The 27,014-nt window shown below is 40.7% G+C and overlaps 1 protein-coding gene across 1 annotated transcript in view; it reads left to right on the forward strand.

Moving 5' to 3' along the window:
• The first annotated feature begins 2,168 nt into the window (after nucleotides 1–2,168).
• Nucleotides 2,169–27,014, forward strand: part of stk17a (serine/threonine kinase 17a) — a 38,412-nt gene continuing 13,566 nt past the window's right edge. The window contains exons 1-2 of the mRNA XM_053635760.1: nucleotides 2,169–2,651; nucleotides 23,894–24,106. Of these exons, the coding sequence (XP_053491735.1) occupies nucleotides 2,488–2,651; nucleotides 23,894–24,106 (377 nt within the window). The 5' untranslated portion in view covers nucleotides 2,169–2,487. The remainder of the gene's footprint in view (nucleotides 2,652–23,893; nucleotides 24,107–27,014) is intronic.

The raw sequence follows: 27,014 nt of genomic DNA on the forward strand, positions 1-27,014 counted from the left end.
GTTTTAAATATTTTGACCTCTATTGCACCTCTGTTGTGCCCACACTCACATGCACACACACACAGCCTTAGTATACAGTGCTATGAAAAAGTATTTGTCCCATCCTGATTTCTTCTGTTTTTGTGTACATCTCATACTAAATTATTTGGAAGACAGGGATTCCATTACATCTGGGGTAAACCAAACACAGAATTCCATAAAAAGAATATCATACCTACGGTCATGCATGGTGGTGGCGGTGTGATGGTGTGGGGATGCTTTGCTGCTTCAGGGCCTGGGAAACATGAATTCTGCTCTACCAGAAAATCCTAAAGGAGAATGTCCAGTCTTCAGTCTGTAGATCTTTAGGTAAGTGAAAGACTGATCTCCAGTTATCAGAAGCATTTGGTTGCAGTTATTGCTGCTAAAGGTGGCATGCACAAACATATTTAACGTTTAAGGGGGCAATTAATTTTTAATTAGTGATAGGTGTTGGATAACTTTTTTTGCTTCAAGAAAATAAATAAAAACCGCATTGTGTGTTTACTCAGTTTACATTTATTTTATGTTGTATTTGGTTTGAAGATATAAAACTATTTAGTATGAGATATACACAAAAACAGAATAAATCAGGCAAATACTTTTTCACAGCATTGTATATACATCACCAATAGGGCAGCAGGGGGGTGCTGTGAGGTAGCATTGCTGCTTCATGGCTCCAGGGTTCCCGGTTCAATCCCGGACTTTGTTCCTGCATGGAGTATCGCATGTTCTCTTCATGTCTCTGGTTCTCTGGTTTCCTCTCTTCTCCTAAAATCATGCCAGTAGGTGAAACTGGCTATAGTTTGCCCCTAGCTGTGAGTGAGTGATTAAGTTCTGTGCATGGTGCCTGTGAAGGACTGGTGTCCAATCTGGCATGTATTCCTGCCTGACCAGTTATTGAAGTTAGGGGGGGGGGCTCACCAATATTAAATATATTTACCACTTAATACCTAATCTCACACATTTTGCTTCTCTCAATTTAGCTTGTTTCATCCTCTGTCATTCTTCTCAGCCCTTGTTTGTACTTCATTGTATCACTGCAGAATGCATGTCAATTAAAAAAAACTTAAGTGCATTTTACTTAGCTTTTTATTATTACTATTATTATTATTATTATTGTTATTATTAGCTATTACCACTTTTTCCACTTTGCTAATGTTATGGTCAGGTGGCCAGGTGGCACAGTGGGTAGCATTGAGGTTTATGTTTGTGTCATCTTTCGCAAGTACTCCCAGTGTCTGTGTGAGTTTACTCCTGTTTCCTCCCACCTCCCAAAAACATGCTGGTAGGTGGATCAGCTATGCTATATTAAACCTAGGTGTGGATGTGTGTGTTCATGGTGCCCTATGATGAACCAGTGTCCCATCCAGGGTGTATTCCTGCCTCGTGCTGTGTATTCTTTCAATAGGCTCTGGATCCACCACCACCCTGAAATTCGAATGGTTTCCACTACAAATATCATTACAAACCATCAACTAACCATTAAAACCATTACCATTATTGGTCCTTAATGGTATCCACAAGACATAACACGCCACCAATAGAAGGCAACAAATTCCCAGTAGAGACACACAGGGACGATTACAGTTTCCATTAAACCCAATACAAAACCGGGCGGGGGCGAGTTGTTTTTTTTACTCCAGGAAACTTGCATGCAACACAGCTTCGCCATTCCCACTCTCACCAGCAGGGGGCGTACTTGCACGACTTGTTCATTTGCAGTTTTTGCACGTAGACCATATCTGGTCAGTCACTACAACATAAAGCATATTAAACTCATCCTTAGTTTAGCCTCTGAGCCCAAAATGTGCCGGTATGTAGGAAATAATTAGCACGTCCAGGTTACCTGTAAACCCGTGTTATTGCTAGGCTATTATTCGACGTATTTAAGCATTTCGTATGTTTTTATTTGAGTCCACGGTCATTTTCACGTCGTGTAATCTAAACTACATTAAAAAAGAAAACAAAAAAAGACTGTCTTGCTGCTACAAACATTTGAAGGAATCAGATTTGACATCTTGGCCCAGTGCCTGAGGGAAACCCTGATTACAAAAGCCCCGCCCTCTTTGGCTGAACTGCCTGTCAATCAGGGCTGTTACCACGCGACGGAAATCAAAGTGTCTTTGCAGCAGAGAGAGAGAGAGAACTGCTACAACACACCACTCATCACCGTGCAGTGGATACACACACACACACACACACACACACTTCACGACCAAGATGAAAGTTTTGGAGGTCGCTTTGTTGTTACAAAGTTGCAGTTTCATGTAACTGTTGCTACGTGTTTGGCTTAATTTGGTCTTGGTAATTCGGTTAGCTAACTACTAACTAACTGTTAAAAACGAACTACCTAAAACAAAGTTCACAAAGTTAGCTCTCTTGTTTTGCACGTCGTTAGAGTTAGCAGCGTTCAGAAGTGTATTATCAGGTAAATTACACTTCATAGCAGTAATTTATTCCGCCGTTATGATTCCTGAATGTCCGTCTCGGACCGTCGAGGCGAGAAACCGCAGCCGGTGGCATGAAGGCGCTCAGAGTCGCTCCGGTTTACTGTGCGACATCCACTGTGTGATCAAGAGAGAGCCGTTTACCGAGCATTACACTCTCATCCCGGGGAAAGAGCTGGGCAGGTAAACACACACACACAAACAACTCTGAGCACATGCATGATGATTTAAAATTAGATTTTGACCACACTTGCGGGTCTCCTTTAAACAAAAACAATCAAATCATGTGGGTTTTTACTTCCTGTTGGGAAAAAAAAAACATTAGAAGCCCTCATAGAAATTTTAATGGTTATAATGGGAATTGTATTGATTTTAATGGAAACTCTAATGGTCCCTGTGGGTCTCTACTGGTAATGTTTTGCCTTCTTTTGGTGCCATGTTATGTCTAGTGGATACCATTAAGGACTTACTTCCTTAATACGTGCTACTACGTAAATGGAAACCGTTTCGTAATGGTTTTAATGGTTAAAAAGCTGATGATTTGTAATGGTAGTGGTTTTCTAGTGGAAACCATTATGATGGTTTCTATTGTTTTTTTGTTTTTTTTTTGTCTTTTTTATTCCCAGCCAGGCTGTCAATCCTCTATACCAGGGGTTTTTACACTCAGTGACCCCTTAGTATTTTACAAATAAACTTGGAGAAATATTAGGCACGTTATTTATTTATTTATTTATTTTTATTAAATTGTGTGTTCAGTAATGTTTTGTGGATTTTGTTTCATTTCTGAAATTTAGAACCTGTTTTATTAAAACTGTTACTGGATTCCAGCTTACATTATGCAACATGCGCATAATAAATTTGATAACCGTTCAAAAATCATATGGACCCTTTGCTTTTGCTTGATGGACTCTCTGAAATATGTCTCTGTGTAACTCGTGTACACTGGACAACCGAAATGTTGTTTCTTCATAGTACACAGAACTCCATAAAGTGGAAATACATAACAGTGCAAGAATATACAATAATACGCAGGACAGTTCATGGTAATTCTTCAGGTCTCCCTGGAAGAAGAGATTGTGATATCGCAGTGGGATCTTCCTGCTTTAATAAAGGATAAATAAATAAATTTGACAGGACAACAGAACCGTATTAGATGGAAAAAACCGGTGCAAACAATTGTCTATAAATTGTCAAATCTACATTATAATGCAGCTAAGTAGGAAAAAAGGGTGATGAAAAAGTGTAGTGGCAAGATCAGCCTAGCAAACATGTCTCCTAGGAGTGCTTACAGGATCTGCAATTAACCAAACACAGATCCCTGGGCAAAGCTTTAAATGTTTAACAAATGTTCAAGAGCAAGTGCATTGTTAAAGCGTTTTCACACTAAGGCAAAAGTCGACAAAAATGCATGACACTGCCTGGCTTTGCTGGTTTCCTGCTTTACCCATCTTTTATCTTGTGCAGCCTAAACTATATCTTAATATTCAACATTTAGCATTGTAAAAACTTATTCCTGACTACATAGCTAACACAGTTCACTAACACAGCCTTAATAACTCACAGAGCTCCTCATAGGCGGTTAATTCATCGCTGGCTCGCAAACATATTTAGTGGAATTACTGAAGGTTATGTCGATACTTGATATTTATAAGGTGTTTGTAGGACATGTTAGTATTTGCAGGTTTATCTTATTGCGGATATGCGCTTTTGAGTCAATGCAGCTTGCTTGTTTTATAGTAATCTCTGTTGTGATAAAGCTTTATTTCTTCTGGGTTTCATTCATTTTTGTTGACGTGCTTTTTAAAGTTTTTAACAAAATGGTGACGCCCCTGTCTTGACCCTTTTTGCGAGGTTTGTTAGTTAAAAAAAAAAAAGCTTAAGTTAGATTAGAGGTCTGTTGGAAAAAGATCAGGGTTGGATGATTGAGTATGTGAACTATTTCCCTTAAGAATAAATAATTCTGAACTGATAAATGAAAAGGGTTCTCTTATCTCTGGTATTTGCTTGTAGGTAACTGCTACTGTCGTTTAAGCAGTGCAGGCCGTCTTTGCAGTATTTAACTGTGATAATACAGAGAGTCTATTTTCATCAAGAAAAAATAACATTTCTGCCTTAAAAAGCAACCAGTAGTAGTTTTAGGAAATGTTATGACCTAGTGGTTTCAATTTATGTAGCATTGATTTTGAATCATGGTGCAGCACAGTATGGTTGCGGAACTATCCAACCCCTCATCAGGTTTGTTGCATAATGGTATATGTGAATGTAGAAGATCTTTGGAAGATGTGGCTGACTAGCCTTGGGGGGGGTGGGGGGTGAGTAGTACTGGTACCAGTGGGGTACTGGTGGAGTACTTGTTACATAACCACCTTGTCAATTAGTAAAATAATACTGAAAATGTGCAAAACTCTTAATCACTTCAGCAAGAATCAGTCCTGGTCAGGTTCATGGTGGATCCGGAGCCTATCCAAGGAACACTGGATGTGAGGTGGGAATATGCACTGGATGGGACATCAGTCCATTGTAGATTATTTTAACACATGCTCACACACACACACAATACCTCATAGGGTACAAAATTTAAAAAATAATGACAAACACAAACTAGTAGACAGTGACTACACTATTGAGATTTTTATTTTTTTTTGTAATGACTGTCATCTAACTTGAGTTCTGACTCTTTCTAGCATATCCCTACTCTCGTAACCATGGCAAAAATGGTAACCATGTTACTTAGTTACTGTTCTTGGCAATAGGCATAACAATACAGTGTAGAGGTCATGGATTTGTTACCATAGCGTGCTGCTACACACTGTCCAACAGAAAGACAGTATTCTTAGTAAGTATTACCTTTACTGTAGAAAGGTTTAGAACTGATGAAATTCTGTAAGGAAACCACCCTTTTTACTGTATAATTTCCTAACACATCTTGCAGAAGAGTTAACATGACCCCATCTTCCCTTGGTAAAAGAAATTCTGAAACCCTGAATTATCCTCACATGCAGTGCATTTGAGCTCAGTCATGTGATTGGAAAAAAGAAGGGCCACTGTTCAGATGGTTTGTGGTTTTGAGGCACACGAGTCAGCCTAATGGTCCTCGTGTGCATCATTGCTTGCGGGCTGTCTTCTAAGGCAGGCAGCTTTCATAGTGCAAGACATGCAAATTTCACAGCTAAAACTCATTCAAGAACAAGAGCATTGTCTGTGATTTTGCACGGACTTGGGTGGGGGCAGGACAGTGAATAAAACACTGGAAGTCTCTTGGCACTTCCTCCAGGCCGTCCACTTTAGCCTTCATTCAGTCTAATTTCTTTATTGGTATGGCACAAGTGTGTGCCCACATCTTTTTCTGAACTTGAATGCTTTAAAGTGGGTCTGCTAAAGGAATTGGGATGGTGCTTAAATATGTTTAAAAGTTTGCAGTAGAGCCTTTTGAATACATGCTCCCAAAATATCAGGTAATAGAGGAAACATCATACTAGACATGTTTTCCACTGAATTCATTTTCTAGTGTGAGAGCTAGTGTGAGGCCAAAAACATAAATATGTCTAGATCTACCTCAAACATCCATCACTGTGGGTACGTTTCATATGTTTGGGGTGGCTTAAAACAAAAGGCCTTAATGTTGTACTGTATGTGGTGCTAAAAAGTCTGGTTTAATGATCTACTTCGCTGGTCCCTGCAGAGTGGGGAGGAAATGTTGGGCTGTCTGGGTTTTGGGCAGACCCGTGGGATTAGACTAATTGACATATTTACAGCCAGATTGTAAAACCATCAGTCATGTGCAAAGTTGTTAAGAACGTCAATTGATACTTTTTTGCAGTGTTCCTGCTCACCGGAACAGATTTATGTTTTGAGAATGATTGGTATTTTTTTAAAGTCTGGAAACCTATGAGGCATGATGACAATACAACCCAGTGTTAGACTACTGAGCATTAATGTGGAAATTGGTTAGGTTTTCTATCACCGCAAATACAAAGAATATTTAGAATATAATTTTTTTTACATGAGCAGACAAATCTATATCCCAGGCTTTTTTTTGTTTTTCTTTGTTTGTTTTTTTGGGCTGACTAGGCTATTATTTTATTTCTTCCCTCTCATTCAACAACCAAAGAAAGAAAAATAAAATGCTACTGACTTTCACCAAACAAGTTTTTCTTTGTTTCTTTGTGTTTATTTAAACAAAATATCTGGGATGCAACACCGCAGCGCTGTAACACTAGTCCACACCACTCTTTCAGAATGTCACTCCCTGCTGCGCTACACACATCAGCTTTTAATAGTCAGATTAATTAGCTTGGATGGATGACATACTAAACCGAGCAAAATAAAGTGCAGTATAAAGCTGTCATGTGTAAACCTCTTGCTAACACAACCACCTCATGGTTAAGCATGTAATACCCAATGTGGGAATTAATCCTGCATTCGACTTAAGTTGGAGCTTGTAATTATGTCATTTTTTTTACCTGTGTGCATTCGATCTACAAAGTGGGGGTGGAAGACACGGACGCCTCCATGATCATCTTTGTTAGCAAGAATCTAGCAAGCTAACTGTGATGTATATTTACTTATATTTTCTTGTATAGTCACTGTTACAGATTTATAAGCAAATATGTATGTTGATTGATCTAAAGCAAATACTAGTATGTTACTACTGTGTGTGTTTGTGTGTGTATATACAAATACTAGTACAGTGCATCCGGAAAGTATTCACAGCATTTCACTTTTTCCACAATTTATGTTACAGCCTTATTCCAAAATGGATTAAATTCATTATTTTCCTCAACATTCTCCAAACAATACCCCATAATGACAACGTGAAAGAAGTTTGTTTGAAGTCTTTGCAAATTTATTAAAAATAAAAAACAAAAAAAGCACATGTACATAAGTATTCACAGCCTTTGCTCAATACTTTGTTGAAGCACCTTTGGCACCAATTACAGCCTCAAGTCTTTTTGAGTATGATGCTACAAGCTTGGCACACCTATTTTGGGGCACTTTCTCCCATTCTTCTTTGCAGGACCTCTCAAGCTCCATCAGGTTGAATGGGGCATGTCGGTGCACAGCCATTTTCAGATCTCTCCAGAGATGATCAATTGGGTTCAAGTCTGGGCTCTGGCTGGGCCACTCAAGGACATTCACAGAGTTGTCCTGTAGCCCCTCCTTTGTTACCTTGGTTGTGTATTTAGGGTCTTTGTCCTGTTGGAAGATGAACCTTCACCCCAGTCTGAGGTCCAGAGCGCTTTGGAGCAGGTTTTCGTCAAGGATGTCGCTGTACATTGCTGCATTCATCTTTCCCTCGATCCTGACTAGTCTCCCAGTTCCTGCTGCTGAAAAACATCCCCACAGCATGATGCTGCCACCACCATGCTTCACTGTAGGGATGGTATTGGCCAGGTGATGACTGGTGCCTGGTTTCCTCCAGACATGACGCTTGCCATTCAGGCCAAAGAGTTCAATCTTTTTCTTGGTCTTGGTCTGAGAGTCCTTCAGGTGCCTTTTGGCAAACTCCAGGCGGGCTGTCATGTGCCTTTTACTGAGGAGTGGCTTCCGTCTGGCAACTCTGCCATTCAGGCCTGATTGAATGAGTTCTGCAGAGATGGTTGTTCTTCTGGAAGGTTCTCCTCTCTCCACAGAGACACGCTGGAGCTCTGTCAGAGTGACCATCGGGTTTTTGGTCACCTCCCTGACCAAGGCCCTTCTCCCCCGATCGCTCAGTTTGGCCGGGTGGCCAGCTCTAGGAAGAGTCCTGGTGGTTCCAAACTTCTTCCATTTATGGATGATGGAGGCCGCTGTGCTCATTGGGACCTTCAATGCTGCAGAAATGTTTCTGTGCCTCGATACAATCCTGTCTCTGAGGTCTCCAGACAATTCCTTGGACTTCATGGCTTGGTTTGTGCTCTGACATGCATTGTTAACTGTGGGACCTTATATAGACAGGTGTGTGCCTTTTCAAATCATGTCCAATCAACTGAATTTACCACAGGTGGACTCCAATCAAGTTGTAGAAACATCCCAAGGATGATCAGTGGAAACAGGATGCACCTCAGCTCAGTTTTGATTGTCATGGCAAAGGCTGTGAATACTTATGTACATGTGCTTTTTTAAAAAAAAAATTTAAAAATAAATTTGTAAAGATTTCAAACAAACTTCTTTCACGTTGTCATTATGGGGTATTGTTTGTAGAATTTTGAGGAAAATAATTAATTTAATCCATATTGGTGAAGTGAAAGCGCTGTGAATACTTTCCGGATGCACTATATAGAAGCCTATAAAATAATGAAGTGTTTCTTCAGCTACTCTTCCACTGAAATTACCTGGACCGGTTAATCTCGGGAACGTTTTCCATGAGACCATTTGGTTCCTCAAGACCTTTAATGTCTGCGTTTCCATCGCGGTCTAAAGTACCGTGAAGATTAGGCAAATTAGCCCAGTGACGTATGACTGTGCACGACAAGCCCTTGGTGAGGATATGAAGCCTCGAAGTATGCTACAATCAGACTGATTATTGACACAAATTAAGCTGATTTTATTGATGTAATAATATTTGCTCAGCTGATAAAAACATGTCGCAGTCTCTGATTGGAGAGCATTTACTGCAACCGAATTGGTAGTCTAGTGGTTAGGATTTGGCGCTCTCACTTCCATGGCCCAGGTTAGATTCCCGATCACAGAATCAAATTAGTTTTTTTAATCTTTGGATAAAGGTTATTTGGATAAAGGTGTATTTCGTCCTCAGCATAAATACTTAAGGTCTGAACCTTGGTCCATCGGTCGTATTTTTTAAAGAAATTCCGTTGTGTTGTTTGGAATCGCAATAAACAACTGTTACTGTACGCACCGCAACAGGCTTTTAAAAATGGTGGTTGAAAAAGGAAAAAAAGGCTGCGTGCACTCACTCAACCAGTGTTCAGCGCCCCCCAAAGGCCCTGGCTTTTGAAAAAGTACCACCTCCCGATTAGGGACTTTGAGAGGGCTAAAAATTTTACCCGGAACTTAATTTAGACCCTGGTCCCTGCGGTGGAAACACACTGAGTACCTCCAAAAGTCCCTAGTTCCTGGGGAAAGTTCCTGCGGTGGAAAAGCGGCATTTGTTTACAGTTGATTCTGCAGTCATGTTGATTGTGACGTCACATGCTGAACTCGGGTTGAGATGACTGTTCTGAGTAGGAATGCTAAGTTGATGGGGCATTTCTTTGTCTTTTCCAAGTCGGAGGTTTGAAACGCCAAAGTTATGTTTTAATCGAATGCAACATTGACTTGTTTGTTCCTGTATTAATGACCTTAAATAGCTAGCTAGCTTGGCGTAATTTATTACATTCATGTTAGTTACAGTTTTTTTTTTATCATAGTCAGTTAGGTTTCCAGGCAACAAAGACATGGCCCTGGGCAGCACACTGGAGCTTTTACTTGGATAGTGGGCTAGATAATGGATTTATGATTTGTCCAGCCTTGTTTTTCAGTTATTTTTTTGTGGAGTTTTTGTACCAGTGTCACTGGTCTATGCTGCTGGGAAAATTCTTCTGTTATACTAAAACCCACCGTATATAAACCATGAGGTGAAATCAGAGTGGTTATGTGGTTTCTAGATTTACAAATATGGATAATTGCAGGCTTGTCACACTGCATTCCACTGCCCAGGGAACACCCAGTCCTGTCAGATCACTACTATAATGTTGTGCAGTCCCTCGCCAAAAAGCTTAGTTTAAAATGCCTTTGCCTGGTGTGTAGGAAATAGAAACACATTATGCTTTGCTAGAGAATAGACGCAAGTTTATTTGCTCAGAGATAACCAGTCTTTGTAAAATGAGATGTATAATTTTGTGTGCAAACATTTGGTAAGCCATATCTAATGTTCCAAAGTTCTTACACTGCAGGGCACACCGCTTTAAATGGCAGCCTGTCATTTGACTGCATTACCACTGCTTGAATAGAAGCCGCTCAAACGTTTTAGTTTAGCAATGAAATACTTTTACTTTTAAATGAAGATTTATGCTGCATCCCAATTCTCCTACTTAAACTATGCACTAAAAATTATGTACTCTTTTTGTGAAGAATAGTACATACTTTTGAGTGTGTAGCAAACAAGTATGCAAGTACTAGGACATACTAACACTCCATGTAACAAAAGAGAACGTTGGTGCCTAGTTAAGCATGCTGTCACCGTCCTTGTTGCATTTCAGCTTTTCTTCATTCATTATTCCTTATATAATTTATACTATCATTTCACTTACCATTCCCTTGATTTATTTTTCCACATTTCATTTACACCTCTCTAAAATGTGTCCCCGACATTGCACTCGTCTGCCATGTTTCCAGGTTGAATCCGGCGAAGCAAACATCACAAAACTCCTCCTCCCTCGCGTACGGAGTTTTGGGCTATATTAGCTGAATGTGTACATGGTTCCACACTTCGAAAATCTACTAGTAGTATGTGGTTTTCATTTTTATTTTTACTCATTTTATTGTTTTCTGATGCCTTGCCCACAACTAAAAAGCCTTGCTAACAGTTCACTGCTATTTCATTGCACACGCCCCATGCAAACAGCCAATACTTTGCCAATACTCTGTACAACTGCACAGTTAGTAGTTAATCCAGATGTGTTTAGAGAACTCATTACAGCTGATTCTGGTTAAGACTGAAGTGACGAACCCCATGCAGGGTTCCAAACTGGACTCTTTTCTCCTGAAATTACTTAGTTTTATGCAATATAAGGTAAAAGCCCATGTGTTGTGCATTAGTATTTGTTTAAATAAATATAGAATCAGATTACATAAACATTCGTTCATTTAGCTTCAGTATCTGCTTTATCATGGACAAGGTCACTGTGGATCCAGAGCCTATCTCGAGAACACTGGGTCTGAATAATATCGGTGATTGTACAACAGTAAAATGCAGGCTTTGGTGTTCTTGTGTTCCAAATGGTTGTTAATGTTGACCTCTACAAAATTCCTATTATGAAGGGTGGAGTCTTTGTTGTGACTTCATAATGGACCAGAGACTATAACTACAGGGTGTCCCAAAAGTCTCCATACATAGGGGACTATGTTTGTCAGCACCATTTGTGCCTTCATCGGTCAGCAACAGTTCCAGTATTTTTTTAATTTGTTAATAATTTTGACAACAGTGTGGTGTGTGATGTGCTCACCATGTTTCCTGTTAAAGTCCATCGCAACCTTGTAACAGCTTCCCGATCCAGCCGTGAGGATGATTTCAATACCTTCTTCTTCTTAAAGGCTATCTGAAAAAAAAAAAAATTAATGGTGACTTTTTGGACACCCTGTGTTTAGTTGGTGTTTATTTGGTAATGTTCTACTCCTTTGCTAATTGTTAATGTGAGACTATTAGAAAAGGAAAAATCAGCTGATGAATATTGCAAAATAAATTCCAACCCTGAAGCTAAGCAGAAGCTCTACATTGTCCTGATCATTACTTGGCTGCTTGCCAATTTAACACCAACCTTGAATTTTTTTTTTTTTTACTTTATTATTTATTTATTTATTTATTTATTTATTTATTTTTACCACCCACAGGCTTTTGTACAAGTTTGCAGTGCCAACACTGCTGCTGAACACTACTGGCATACTTTTAGGATAATCCCTGTACAAGTACTAATGTTACCTAATGTGTCTTTAAGTATCACTTTGTGCAACACTGTTTTAAAAATGCAATTTATCACACTAGCTGTCATTCAGTATTAAGCAAAACAAAACTTTTTGTTTTAACATTAACATTAGCTATTATATGTCAGGTTATACAGCTCTCCGAAAATAGAATTGTTTCTAACTACTTTTCTTTGTAGCTTCCAAAAATGGATGAACACAAATGTCATTGTGTTTATAGCTCATCCAGTGAAGAAAATGTAGTCTGTTTTTATATAAAGCCTTTACAGGAACGTTATCCGTCATGCAAAGAATCTGACTGCAGAAATGAGTTCCCTGGCTAAAGTTTGTTTAAATATTGCTCATGTTTTCACAAAGCAATCCAGAGGTCATCTGAGCCTTCAGTGGCTGTTCATAAAACAGAATCTGTCATCTTTAATTAAGGTCAGACACCTCATAGGTATTTGGGAGGGCTTTGTTTACAGCCTGTACTTCTCCTAGTCTGGCCATCAGCTAAAGTAGAATGTCATCAGCTGAAAATGTCTCGCCCTCCCTCGTAAATCTCAAGTCCGCTGTGTGCAGTTCCATCTCTGGATGGGGTTTAAGGGCCTGTCGGATGTATGCAGTGTGGTCCCTTTCACTTACGCCACAGGCCCCCCTCTTCCTTTCCCATCTCCTATTCTTACAGAAAGGATCTGTCTCAGGCCTGACAGCTGAGACGGGATACCATGACATCATTGCTCCACTTCTCACTTTGTTTGGGTCTCAGGCTCCGATGGCAACATCTGCGGAGCACCATGGCAATGGTGAGAGGGAAGAGAAGGGGAGGGTGGCCATGTGAAAGCTATGTTTGTTATTGAGGCCCATTGGTGAGGAAGACTGCCATGCTTGCTCCTCACCAAGTGTCAGAAAGAAGCTGTGACGCCCATTGATTACACACGGAGAATGCCATGCTAAACTTGAAGAGGCAATCATATAATGTTTATTCAATTTATGTTGGCAGATGACCTTTAAACCACTTCTGAAATAGACACCAAAATCTAACAATTATGACTCTGCTACAGGTTTTTGTTTTAAACTATGGATATGGTCAGAGCTTGTTTTAAAAGAGCAAGATTACTTTGTTCCTCAGGTGTGGCTAAATGATAAATTCATTAGCTAGCCCACAGGGCAAATGTAAGCTCCAGTATCCTGCTCAGTCCCACGTTTTGGTTGCCAAGAAACCCAATTGACTAGGATAAAATGTGGCAAATAATGTATTGCAATAACATATGGTAAGCTAGGTAGCTAGATAAGTGCATTACTACAGACTAAGAAAAATGATTGAGCAGCCTATATGACATCCAAAAGAGGAGGTAGCTGTGTAGCCATAGTCTCTCCTGATAAAGTTTTAATGTCACGTTGCATTTGCGACTTTGATAAAAATAAAAAAAAAAATCAGCTGTGAGCTGTGGTGTTCCATCTTAAGTGAAGATATGATTTGAGTCTCGCTAGCATCTTTATTTTTTCTGAGATGATCAATTATGCTAGCAGGAGAGGTAGATGACAGTTTTGCGGTGGGCTTTATTTTGCTCAGTTTTGTAAGTGTTTCCACAAACCAGCATGTTCCTGATTCTGAAAAGATCACCTGTTCTCTGAGAAGGGAACTCCACGTTGCGTTTAGCATAATGCTATGGGAAGCGCCCTCGCGCGTGACTGCCATCTGAAGCTTGTGTAACATCATACCCAATTTATATGCCTGCCGTGATCAGGTGACGTGGCCATTAAGAGTGTCGCGTGATATATATATGGCACCTGTGAACCCCGCTGTTAACCTTATTATCTTCAGCTAGACTGCATGTCGGTCGTTTGTGTCGCTTCATTTCTTCTCTCTCTTTTCAAAAAATCTCTTGAATTTTCTATCCCTTTAAAAAAAAAAAGAGAAGAAAAAAATGAGCGAGAGAGAATTCAGGAAGTGTGTTACGCTCCTGTTTCGTCAGGGGGGGATACGGACACACTTTCTGTGAGAAGTGTTTAGGGGTGGAGCATGCCACAGCAGCCCTCGAGGGGTCTGACTGTGAGCTTTGTGAATGCTTTAAAATTAGGCAGCTCCACTCGCGACTCGCTCTTTTCTCGGCCGAAGGGAGATGGGTTTCAGAGCCTTGCGGACCTGGGCCTCAGTTCCTGGGGCTCTTGTATGGATCTGAAAGAGGAGCCGGAGACGAGCGTGGCTCTATCTCGTGCTCTGTTTTCTGGGTCCAGCTCTCCGCCTGACTTTGGAGCTCCTCCTTCCGCTATGGAAAGCCAAAACACTCTCGCTGACTCTGAGGAGCCAGTAGGGGGTGCCACTGCACCAAAAACCAAGAGCAGCTCTCAAACCTATTAAGAGCTGCTTGAGGTGATTACTAGGGCAGTTGAAAAGCTAAATATAGACTGGCCCGGGGAAGAGGAAGTGACTCGTAGCTGGCTGGATGAGTGCTTCCTCCCCAGTGAAAATAAATCTCCCTCACACCGCAGAAAACTCCCCTTTTTTCCAGAAGTGCATGATGAAATATCACGATTCTGGGGAAAACCATACACTAGCCGTGTTTATAACCCCGCGACGTCTGATTACTCTGCTGTCATGGGGAGTGAGCAGCATGGCTATTTGGAGGAGATGCTTGCGAGCCATCTCTCTCCATCGACGGCAGGTAATTTAGGGGGGCCGGCTTTGCCGGCTCAGCCTATGCGGCAGCGGGTCTTGCTTGTGGGTCACTGCATACAATGGCAGTGTTGCAGGCCTACCAAGCAGACCTGCTGAATGAGCTCGACATTGGGGAGGGAATTGGGCCTGAGGCAGTGGCAGAGCTGCGCCGTGCCACAGATTTGTCTCTCCGGGCAATCAAGCAAACGGCCCGTCATATCGGCCATTCAATGGGTAGCTTGGTTGTGGCGGAGATGCACCTATGGCTCAACCTCTCATGGATGGGGGACAAAGATAAGGTCTCCTTGCTGGATGCCTCTGTTAAACCTTCCGCACTGCTATCGCCGATGGGTTTCGCGAAGCTAAACAGCAAACAGCGGTGTTCAGCCAGTTCCTTCCCCGTCGTGTGGAGTTCGCCAGCGCTAGTGCGAGGGACGCACAGAAGGCAAGTGTGGTGGCCCGCCTCCCCCTGCGGAGAGCCAGGGGGACCAGGCGGCCACAGACGCAGCTTGCTAATAGGCCTGATCTGAGAATGATCATAAAAAGAGCGGCCCTGATGGGCCATGGAGGGACGTATCAGGGGACATGAGGTTGTTAGGGCAGATAGCCCCCTGTACTACTGTAAGGCCTCCCCTAGCCAAGGCCGGCCCAAGTTTTCAGTCTTCTCTGGTCAGTGAGCTGTCACAGGGCAACAAAAATCTGATCCTTTCCCTCCAATAGAATGTGGAAAAGTTAACGTCACTAAAAGACCATCTGGCAGCGTGGAAACTACTGCCAAATGTGTCTCTATGGGTTCTGTCTACCATAGAAAAGGGTTACCGGGTCCAGTTCAGAGCTTGACCACCCCCTCACCCCCCGGATCAGAGGTGTACTCACCACAGTAGTCAGCACAGAGCAGAGCCCAACGTTAGCGCAGTAAGTAAGATCCCTCTTGGACAAAGGGGCCATAGAACATGTACCCCGTTCCCTAAAGGAGGGAGGTTTTTACAGCCGTTATTTCCTGGTCCGCAAAAAAGATGGGGAGTATGTGGCACTTATCGTGCCACGGATTCAGTTCGAGGACTGGTTTGTGATGATAGATCTAAAAGACGCATTTTTCCACATAGGAATATGGCTCAGTCACAGGAAGTTCCTGAGGTTTGCGTTTGGAGACAAAGCATACCAATATCAGGTTCTTCCCTTTGGGCTAGCTTTATCCCGTCGCATCTTCACAAAGTGCATAGATGCTGCTCTGGCTCCCTTGCGACTCCAGGGCATCCGTGTACTAAACTACCTGGATGACTGGTTAATTCCAGCACGATCCATGGAACTGTCACTTCAACATTAAGATTGTTCTCGCCCATATGAGGAGCTTGGGGCTCAGGTTGAACCTCAAGAAGTATGCTTTCTCTAGTGCAGAGGACAAATTTTCTAGGTGTTATATGGGATTCTACTACGATGAGAGCGTTTCTATCCCCAACACGTGTAGGGTCGATCCTATCAACATTGAGCAAGATAAAGCTGGGTCTGGGCATCCCCTCCAGTCTCTATGAGAGACTGTTGGGCCTTATGGCAGCAGCAGCCAACGTCATACCGTTGGGCCTATTGCACGAGACATGAAAAGTCGGGGGTTTCGTCCAAGGACGTAACCTCGGAGAATAATCAGTGTCGCATGGCAGTGCCTACGTGCTCTGAGAATTTGGAGGTGTCCCCACTTTCTAGCCTCGGGTCACACTCTAGGGGCATTTCCTTATCGTTAGACGGTAATGACGGATGCCTCCCCCATGGGCTGGGGTGAGGTCTTGGATCGCTGTCCAGCTCACAGTCTTCGGAGTGGCATATATATCGCCTAGAGATGTGGGTCATATTTCTAGCACTGAAGTTCTTTCTTCCTCAATTAAGATGTCACCATGTGTTAGTTGTGACAGACAGCACAGCGGTGGTCTCCTATATCCTCCTATAACCACCAGGGAGGGTTACATTCACGCCCCCTGTTCAGGCAGGCACATCTAATTCTTCTCTGGGCAGAGGGATGGTTCTTGTCAGTGAGTGCAATGTACATTCTGGGCAGCCGGAATGTGGGGGCAGACATCCTATCGAGGCAGGGGCTGAGGCCCAGGGGTTGGAGGCTCCATCCACAAGTGGTGGAGTTCATATGGCGGAGGTTCAGCCAAGCGGAAGTGGATGTGTTCGCCTCCGAGGAGACAACACACTGCCCGCTGTGGTTCACCCTCACTCCTCCTGCACCATTAGGGCGGGACGCCATGGTGCACATGTGGTTGAGTTCGCATCTCTATGCTTTTCCCCCAAACGCTCTGCTCCCTCAAGTTCTAGCGAGAGTTCGCCAAGTCTGCTGCTAGTAGCACCTTATTGGCCAGCTCAAATATGGTTCTCGGAGATAATATCCCTGCTTGACTGCACTCCTTGGGAGATTCCTATCCGCAGGGATCTACTGTCTCAAGCCGGAGGGCTGATTTATCACTCTTAGCCGGAACTGTGGAAACTGTGGGTCTGGCCCCTGAGGGGCACCAGCTAAGATTTTGGTCTCACAACTGAGGTTGTAGAGACCATGTTGAACGCTAGCACACCATCCACGAAGAAATTGAGGAACGTCAGCTACACAAGCTTTAGATGCCGGTCAATTGTGAGGGCGCTTCCCATAGCGTTATGCTAAAAGCAACATCTCGCTTCCCTTCCCTTCTCAGGGAACAGGGTTACATACGTAACCCAGACGTCTTCCATGCACACTAATTAATCCATGTACTAAAAATTGTTCATCTGACACCCAGATCATGTTTCTGCTGATGTGTGTAGTGCAGCAGGTGGATTCAGGAGTGCATGGTGTAGTAACAGTATCAAGGTGCATCACAACCACCATGAAGCTTGTTAAATTTAAACACCACTACAAAGCAAATGAAAACTTTTACTTTGCAAGTCAGTAAGAAGTAGGGTTTTTTTGTTTTTCTCTGGATATTGAACTTGTTATTCGGGCAAATACAAATATAAAATTAGGTACAATATGAAATCTGATTGCCCTGGTCGTTTGGGATGATGATTTTTCCATGCCAGCGGTTTTTCCATTTAGCAAATTTACCTAGGAATGAAGCCAATAAAGTTAATCTCAGAAGGAAGTGATTTTCTGCCACTACATTACAGCAGTGCCTTATTTTTTTTTTTCTTTTCCCTTTTTCCTTCCTCCATCATTACTGCCCTGTACTGAAACGAGAGAGATGCTGAAAGGACACAGGCACATATAAAAACTTTTGCTCTGTGACACAGATGAGGTAATGCACTTTCTCAAAGTATTCAGAAAATGTCTGCCTGTGTGCCTGCAGACTGTGTGAATAGCTGCCTCTTTCTGTATGTTGAGGTCACATGTCAGAGTTCATTAATTCCTCTTGTCATAGCCATAGAGTAAACAACCCTCTGGTTTAAGTCTGGGAGCGTTTTCCCCTCTCACAAAAAGAGATTTCGGTCATACTTTTGTGGTTTGATACTTGAGATAAGGTTCTTTTACTCCTGTCAAAGTGACTGTAGTTACCTTATTACCTACTTGCTGCCTAGGTGACTAATGCAGCATGAACAACAGCCCTTTTGCTGATACGCTTGTGGGTAGAGTGTACACAAGCAAACTTATTTTTTGTTTACCCAAGAACACTCAGCTATGATGGAGTGAAATTCTGGCTTGAATTTTTATTTTTATTTATTTTGATTACCAGAATTCATTACTACTACTTTCATAGTGAACTATAAAATGCAGGTGGAGCACATACACACACACACATGTGAAGAGCCTTCTCTGCATTCTGAGAGATCACTTCTCAGACTTGTATAATAATAAATAGTGATATGAAAAGAACTAATTAGTAATGTCTAGGTGGTAATATGTATTGTGGTGGGGTTTTTTTTTTTTTTTGCTTATTTTATTTTTTTATGATTCCTTGCCTACAGCAAGCAGTCTAAGTGGTTGTTTAAATGAGTAAACCAGCTCCTTGTGACCCACCCACCCAAGGGGTGGCCCTAACTTAAGGCCATTTTTTCAGACTCTGGTGATATAACCCATTAATGAGATGTTATGTGTTCCCTGGCAACAATAAATGAGTTTTTGGCACTTGTTTGTACAGTACATCATACAATTAACTGTGCAGGAAATATAGGAAACAGTGCATTAATTAATTATCAATTTGTTATTTGAATTGATTTGAAAAGTGATGTATTTCATTTGTTGATGTATTTCATATTAAATATAGAAACAGCATAACTTTTTTGTCAAAAATATCCAATTTGTTTTCTCCTTTATCCAAAAAAAACTAATGGTGGCCAGATTTTTCCCTAGTTCAGATGGTCTCAGGCCAGCTGGATCAGTAAGCTGCATTACTACATGAAGATCTTTTGCAAAGCAGTAAATTAATGACAATCCTGTTAGGCTTTGCAGCCTGAACTTTACCCTGATGACCTTTGTGTTTGCTCACAGAGCCGTGTAGTTGAATAGACAATCTGTGCCATATCGTTGGACTTTTTGCATTGTCAACAGGCAGCATACGTAGTTACGGGTTTTCTCTAGTAAGTGTGAATGAGATGTACTTCAGCTGGATAGTGTCAGAATGTCACCGCCCTGACGTCATGTCTCTAACGTATCCCTGCCAAAGGCTCTTTGCCAAGCTCCAGACTTACCAAGTCCATCTGTCAGCATCCTTAAAGCTTGCTTTTAGAGCTACTGTCGTCTATTGATCCCCTTTATTTAAGAGTAGGAGTCAGGGCTCTTGTGTTCATTTGAAAGCCATCAGAAACCTTCTGTCCCTGTTGCTCCTAGTTGATAGAAGTCTGTCCAATAGTAGAATTTACAAATGAGCTTCTTCAACAGGTTAGACCTCTATCTGCATGGAGCAGTATATTTCAAAAATTAATTCTTTACATTCCTTATTATGCATATTTCTGTATTAAGATTAAAGTCTGCTTTGACTGTTGTCTGTCTTAGCAGGTCATGTGTCTTTGTGTGGAGGTCTGTCATAAATGAGACAAAATATTTAAGCTCCTGGTATGTAAAGAAATCCCGTCTTTTTGTTTATTAAATACGTGAATGCCAAAGCATGACACATTCAGTGTTGTGTACATGCTATCCATTAAGAGTTAGTGAAAGTAATGATCTGGGTTATTGTGCAGTTCCATTGTTTAATGTTTAATGCCGTGTTAAATTGGAATGGTTGAGTCCAGCAAAAGCATCATATAACAAAAATTATAAGATGGTCAAGCGAGTGTTTTTAAAATACTTGTTGGTATGGTTTCTTGACTAGGATTGCAGACTTCTATAGACTCTGGCCCTTCTGTCAACCCTACAGCTGCACACATGAAAATCATCTCTTTCAGGGTGTTGTCTGTGTGAGGCCACTGGCTTTGAAAATGTGCTGACACTTCTCCAAATAAATTCTGTGAGCCTTTTTAAAGACACTGTAGAATCTGCAAAATCGCAGGCTGTCTTCCCAGCCATTTAAAGCCTTCACGCTTGCTGGGTAAACGGAGTATTATATTATATATAGCATATTTTGAATCCCTCACAATAATAAGAATTATCTAGCCAAACCAGAGGTAGACAAATCATAAATTTGTTAGGTGGTTCACTATGCATGTAAAAGCACCAATGTGCTTGCCCAGACACATTTTGGGCTGCAGTCTGTAGCCTAGGCAACCTAATTGATTAAGCTAAAATGTGATCTCTAACATATAGTAATAACTTGTGGCGAGTTAGCTAGTCAAGTGCATTAATACAGACTAAGGGAAACAAATATAAATATCATTCTGCATTTTTAAGGTAACACACTGTGTTTGTGTCCTCAACAAAGTGATTCAGCTGCCCAATGGGTTGTGAGGTAACTGAATAGTTCTATTACAATTTTGCACCTGACTTTATTTGCTCAATAATTACACATACCTGCATGTTTCTGATTCTGGTGGGGAAAAGATACTTAATGGTCATTATAATTAATCCGCCTAGTAAGGAGTGGATTGGTGGCTGTCCTGTTAAGGGAAGAACTGGCTAGTAGGTGGGAATTGATGGTTAAAAAAAAAAAAAAAAAAAACAATTTGGGGAGAAAATGGTGGAATATCAGTCATTTTCTTTTCTGGTTGTTAAACAACTTCTCTGCCTGATAACTATGAATAATAATTTATTTTTTTTAAACTAATAGTCCAAACACAAAAACTGCTTGTCCTGGGTATCTGATTTTTGGTCCATTCATGCAAACATCATCTTGTAATTGGCAAAAGCCAATTACAAGCTTCACAGCATCATGGAGGCTTGGCTAAGGGAAAAAAAGAAGGCATATGGACCATTTCACCTCAAAGCCCAATTTCTTCTCATGGTTGAGCAGTGAGGTCTTTGTAGCAGTGGCCATGCCTTGCCTGATTAGCTGCAAACTTCTGGAATGGCTGGTTTTATGTGAGGGGATTAGAGACGCTCCTTTATTACATTTAGACTTGGCATTCCTGTTTTTAAGAAGCCAGTCTTTAGCAGCAGGGGTCAGATTAGCACACTACTATAGGAGTGAAGGCATGCTGTAACTGTGCAGTCAAGGTCAATAAAATCCTGTTAGATTTTCAAATGAACGGAAGAGGTGTTCTAGCTCCTGTATAGCGCTAATGTAACTAATGAATTTAATAAAAATGTGTTCTTTGAGTGGAAGATAGATAGATAGATGAGTCTGAAAAATTATTTTTAAATGTGATAACCTCTGGTGTATTCAATCATGCAGCTACTCCTTGCAAAACAAATATTTCAATGCATCCACTCTCAGTTGATAATGGACTAATAACGCTTCTTATAGTGCAATCTGGTGTTTTACTGCATGGTTGGCACCAATGTTTGATCCTCTAGAATAGAGATGAGGAATCATTAACAATTTAGAAAGAGGTATGCAAAATATGGCTAAAACGATATTACAGACATGTCGACAAAACTACCTTCCATAGTTTCAAAGAGGAAGGCAGTGACAGCTGTATGTAGTAAATCTGTTACTGAGGCAGACAGAATGGGGCTGAAAATTGGGGGATGTTTCCTGTGGGCCCTGAGTCCATGATTCTCACATGAGTGCTGTCAGCAGCCTTTTCTGTCTGGGAGCAAGAGGGACCACGGGATGGCTTACCACCAGAAAAGCAGATGCAGCACCATGTTATACTATAATCTAGAGGATATTAGGGATTTAAGTAGTCAAGTACTTGATTTTTAAAATAAACTGTTCTGATTTGGCCAATTTAATATGCAAAGTATATTTCCCTTACATATTACATCTTAAATGTTTCAGGTTTGTTTTTATTTAACCTGGAATCCAGGCAAGTCCATGGCAGCACTGGGCAAAATTAGAAAATTAGAAATTTGGATTGGCTTCCTATCAACTATATTATGTGCTACTCCATAGTCTATAATATAATACCATTATAGAACCTACCTAGTCTGTTACATGCCCAACATTCAGCAGCACAGTCACACTCATCAAGATGAACCCAAAGATTCTTCTACCTTCATTACAAGCTGTGTGCAAGAGTTGTCTGAAAGAAGCCCTTAGAAGTCTATATGCACCATAATAAGACTATAAAGGGAGTATATTCTGCTTGGAGGAGATCCATCTATAAGTGTCTCCAAACATGTTCAACATTGTAGGAAGAGAACCCCACATTAATGCAATTACACATCATTGTAGCATTTTAGAAATCATGTATACATAGAGATAATGTTGGAGCCTTGTTGGAGAAAACCATGGAGCCTTGACTTTCATTTTTAAAAGTTTAGGGGAATTAATATACTGCAAAAAATAGTTTTTTTTCCTGCATATACTGTACCATTTGTCAAACTGACATTATATGCAAACCAATAAACAGGAACAATGGATATCTTATCCATCCAACAACTGGATACAAGCTCTGTTGTTCCAGCAGCATGATTTCTGTGATTTCAAATGCATGCCAATGACTGGATTGGCACTTTCTTGTATTTCGTAGAAACAAGACTGGCATATCAAGTTCATACAGTATCCAACTGCGAGTGGGAAATGCTGAAATGCACCCTGCAGATCAATCCTGCGGTCATTATATCCCATGAAAACACCTTCCTTTGCTTGCATGTTTGAAAACTGAAGTTGCTGAAAGAAGAAGAGCTATCATATCACTAACCCACGCGTCTCTGAGGATGAACATTTAATCATGTTGTGCCTTATTGAGCGAGGTAGTGTGTTCATGGTCATGCATGCACAGAATCGTTCAGCCATAGTGCGTTACTGCGTTGTAAATCACACTTGTTTAAGTAGGGATTTGTTTGGTGACTGCTTTCTTCCAAGGTCACCTTCCAGTTCAAAGGAAGTCTTTTTGGTGAACAAAACACCAAGCCTATCACAAGGTTAAATCAACAGCATTGCAGTGGAAAGGTCAGTTTCTCACACAGAGATGGTTTAAATTGACTATATCATGAATGGCCCATTGTGTCGGTTAGTTTTCTTTTAGCATAGAAATTACTTTTTTTTCCCCCCCGATACCGAATATTTAATTGTGGATGGTATAACAGTGTTGAGACAAATTATTAGTTAGGATGCTAAGGGCATAATAAATCTCAGCAGGGGATGTCATCTCAATATATAAAAGGTTCCCCTGGGCAACAACCACTGTCTCTGTGTGTGTGTGTGTGAGAGAGAGAGAGAGTCTCACCTTTTAAACATCCTATCTAAAAGTGGGTCACCCACCACAAAGTGGGTACTTGATTGTGAGGGGAAAAAGGGAGGACTTGGGCAGTTAATGATTTCATTCCTTAAAAATGCAAGTGGGACAAAAGCATGTTCAGCCTTGAGGATAACAAGTGTGCCATCCTTATATAATTGGTCACCCCCACCTAATACAATTTTAACCACCCTCTAGCTCTTCTTTCAATGCATGAAATAATACTCTGAATAAAGCATCTATTTGTAGCCTACAATAGTTAATGTAATGCAAAGGAAAGCTATCTTTTACCAGCAGGTTTTAAGGTGATTTTTTTGTTTGTTTGTTTTTTATTGCTTTAATGGATCAGCATTATCCATTACATTCTTTGGTGTACATTTTCTGTTCCATTTTCAGAATTTATTATTTGTCGTATACAGAATATGCAGTGAGAGCTTTGTGTCTCTCACTTCGCTAACCAATATACACTCCTCCTCACTCTCAGGGGGAAGTTTGCAGTGGTGAAGAAGTGTGTCGAGAAGACCACAGGTCGAGAATATGCTGCCAAGTTCATGAGGAAGAGGAGGAAGGGCCTGGACTGCAGAGCGGAGATCATTCATGAGATCGCTGTGCTGGAGCTGGCATCATCCTGCCACCGAGTGGTCAACTTGCATGCGGTCTATGAGATGCCCAGTGAGATGGTGCTTGTTCTAGAGTTGTGAGTATATGCTTGTAGAGATTGTTTAGCCTCATGATTTGTTTGGCAGTACTTTCTGTGATGAAGATGCATTTATATATTTATATTATATTCATCGAATGCATTTATACGAAGACAAAAATGCAATTCAGCATCTATAACGTACCGAATGCCACAGATATATACAGTTGCAATCAAAATTATTCAACCTCCATTGCAAATCAGGTTTATTGTCAAAATTTACAGACTTTAAACTGTTTGCAGTGAACAAGTCAAAAGTGGTTTCCCCAAATTCAACTGAAAATGCAACTTATAATGACATCTCCAGTCTTAAAATTTTTCAACCCCTGAATAGAATCCCTCACAACAGCACAAATATGCAAAGCAGGTGTTGTCTCAAGCAAACCTGATGCAACTAATCAGGGGCTTCATTAGTTGCACCAGGTGTGCTTGAGCTGGAACACATTAAATAGTTGAACTGGCTAGGGGCAGAAAATTTATGAAATACCTGGACGGGGCAGAACAAGGAAGGTGTCAACGGCTGCAACCAGATTATATTCTGTGGAGCGATGAAACAAAACTGGAACTTTTCAGCACGATGGATCAGCAGTATGTCTGGAGAAAGAAGAATGAAGAAAGAACACACTGTCTAGCGTCAAGCATAGTGGTGGCTTGGTGATGCTCTGGGGTTACTTTGCATCCTCTGGCACTGGAAACCTGCAGCGTGTAGAAGGCAAGATGGATTCATTGAAGTATCAGGAAATCCTTGGAGAAAACATCATGCTGTCTGTAAGGAAGCTGAAGCTTGGGCATCATTTGACCTTCTAACAGGACAATGATCCCAAGCATACCTCAAATTCCACCAAGGCTTGGCTGCAGAAGAAGTCCTGGAAGATTCTACAGGGCTTCACAGTCACCTGACTTGAACCCCATAGAAAATCTCTGGTGGGATTTGAAGAAGGCGGTTGCAGCATGTAAACCCAGAAGCTATGCATCTCATTTGCAACAGGTCATAACAGCAAAAGGGTGTTCTACTAAGTATTAAAGATGCTTGCCTTGAAGGGACTGAATAATTTTGAGACTGGAGAAATCATTATAAGTTGTATTTTCAGTTGAATTTGGGGAAACCACTTGAAGCATTCGTTGTGTTGAACTATTTCAACTGATTTTGTTTGATATGTTCCTTTCAAACAGCTGAAAGTCTGTACATTTTGACAGTAAACCTGATTTGCAATGTGGGTAGAATAATTTTGATTGTAGCTGTAAGTGAACATAAAGCAATGCTTTTTTGGGTTTTATTGTGCTCACACAATCTATTAGACTAGGTGGTTTTGCAGCATTATAATGTTTTTAGTAAGACTAATAAATAAGGGTGGGTGATGTGGCAAAATGGTACATGAAGACATCCTCATGATACACTGTATATAGTATATCACAATATAGAAATTTGCTGAGATATCAAAGTGCCAACAATGGTCACTATGGGTTCAGAGATTTGTAAAAAGTATTTCACAAAGCAAAGGAATAAAAATAATGGGTAATAAATAAAATAATGGCTGCAAATTAGGTTTTAATCTCCAGTCAGTGTCTTTTTACAGTGAGCAACAAATAAAGTGATTATGCTGATACTTAGAAATGTATACCATGCTATATAATCACAATATTGATACCATATTGTCATATTGTGCAGTTCTAGTTACAGGAGCTGTAACATATGATCAACATGTGACTAAAACCAAAATGTATCTTATCGTTAACAAATGATAATGAACAAATGTTAATAAACTATCATTTGCTATATGTTTTTATGAGTGACTACTCTGGAACTAGCAGATAGCATAGTGTGTGATGATTATTAAGATGAGTGAGACTGCATATGTTTGCCCTACAGCTTCGTTGATGCTGGGTGACCTGTTTCCCAGTGCCCAACGTCATTTCACTGGCCCTCTGTACACGTGTACACACACACACACACACACACACACACACACACACACAGACAGAGAGAGAAAGTGGTCATTACAATTAGTAGAATTAGTAGAATCTGCAATGCACAGACTGTTGTAAAGCCATTGCCTGCTTGATGAGAGGATGAGAACATGTGAGAGATTGTGGTGAGGGAAATGATACGTGTAGGTAAAAAGTTAGTAGGTGGACTCTGGTATATGCATTCAGTATAATCCTAATAGTTGCTTAATTAAATCACACATGCAAACTTTATGTATGCATTGTGTTTGCTGCACTGATATGGTTTTTTTGGGGGTTTTTTGTTTTTTTACTTTAGAACAGCCAGTAAATAATATAAAAAATGTGAAATGTCAAATTGTTTGCAATAAATGCTGAAAATCCTATAATAGTTTACATTGTTGGCTAGGAAGGAGAGGTGCTGTATATTTGGGCAGTCAGCTTGCAGCTCTTTTAGACTACATTAATAATAATAGGAATGGTTTCAGGGCTTCCATTCATTGATGGGAAAAAAATATATATATATATTGCAGGATCCAAGAGCTTTTAGTTGAAATGGAGATAGATGATATTGCTGAAATGAAACAATGAAACAAAAAAGAGGCCAATATTTTTACCCAGAGAAAAGAGTTTGAGGAGTAAAGTGGTGATGTAGCACAGGCTCATCTTGCCGCAGTGCAAAAACAGCTTATTGTTTCACATATTCGAAATATAAATCTCTCGACCATTTTTGAGCACCATTTAATTGGCTCTTCATTTTGTTTGGATTTGAGAGACCTGCATGAGGCTTGATTTGTCTTGTTTGCACTGGCCAAAGACAGGTTCTCCTAAACAAAAGATTATACACTGCATTGCTAACAAGAATCGAATAACCAGTATAGCAGAATTAATCATATTTATTCACATTACCTATAGATATACTGTGGGTAATAAAGGTTGTTCTTTGTCTGTTCAGAGTCATCTG

The sequence above is a fragment of the Ictalurus furcatus genome, chromosome 1 (genome assembly GCF_023375685.1).
Source record: "Ictalurus furcatus strain D&B chromosome 1, Billie_1.0, whole genome shotgun sequence".
NCBI classification, from domain to species: domain Eukaryota; kingdom Metazoa; phylum Chordata; class Actinopteri; order Siluriformes; family Ictaluridae; genus Ictalurus; species Ictalurus furcatus.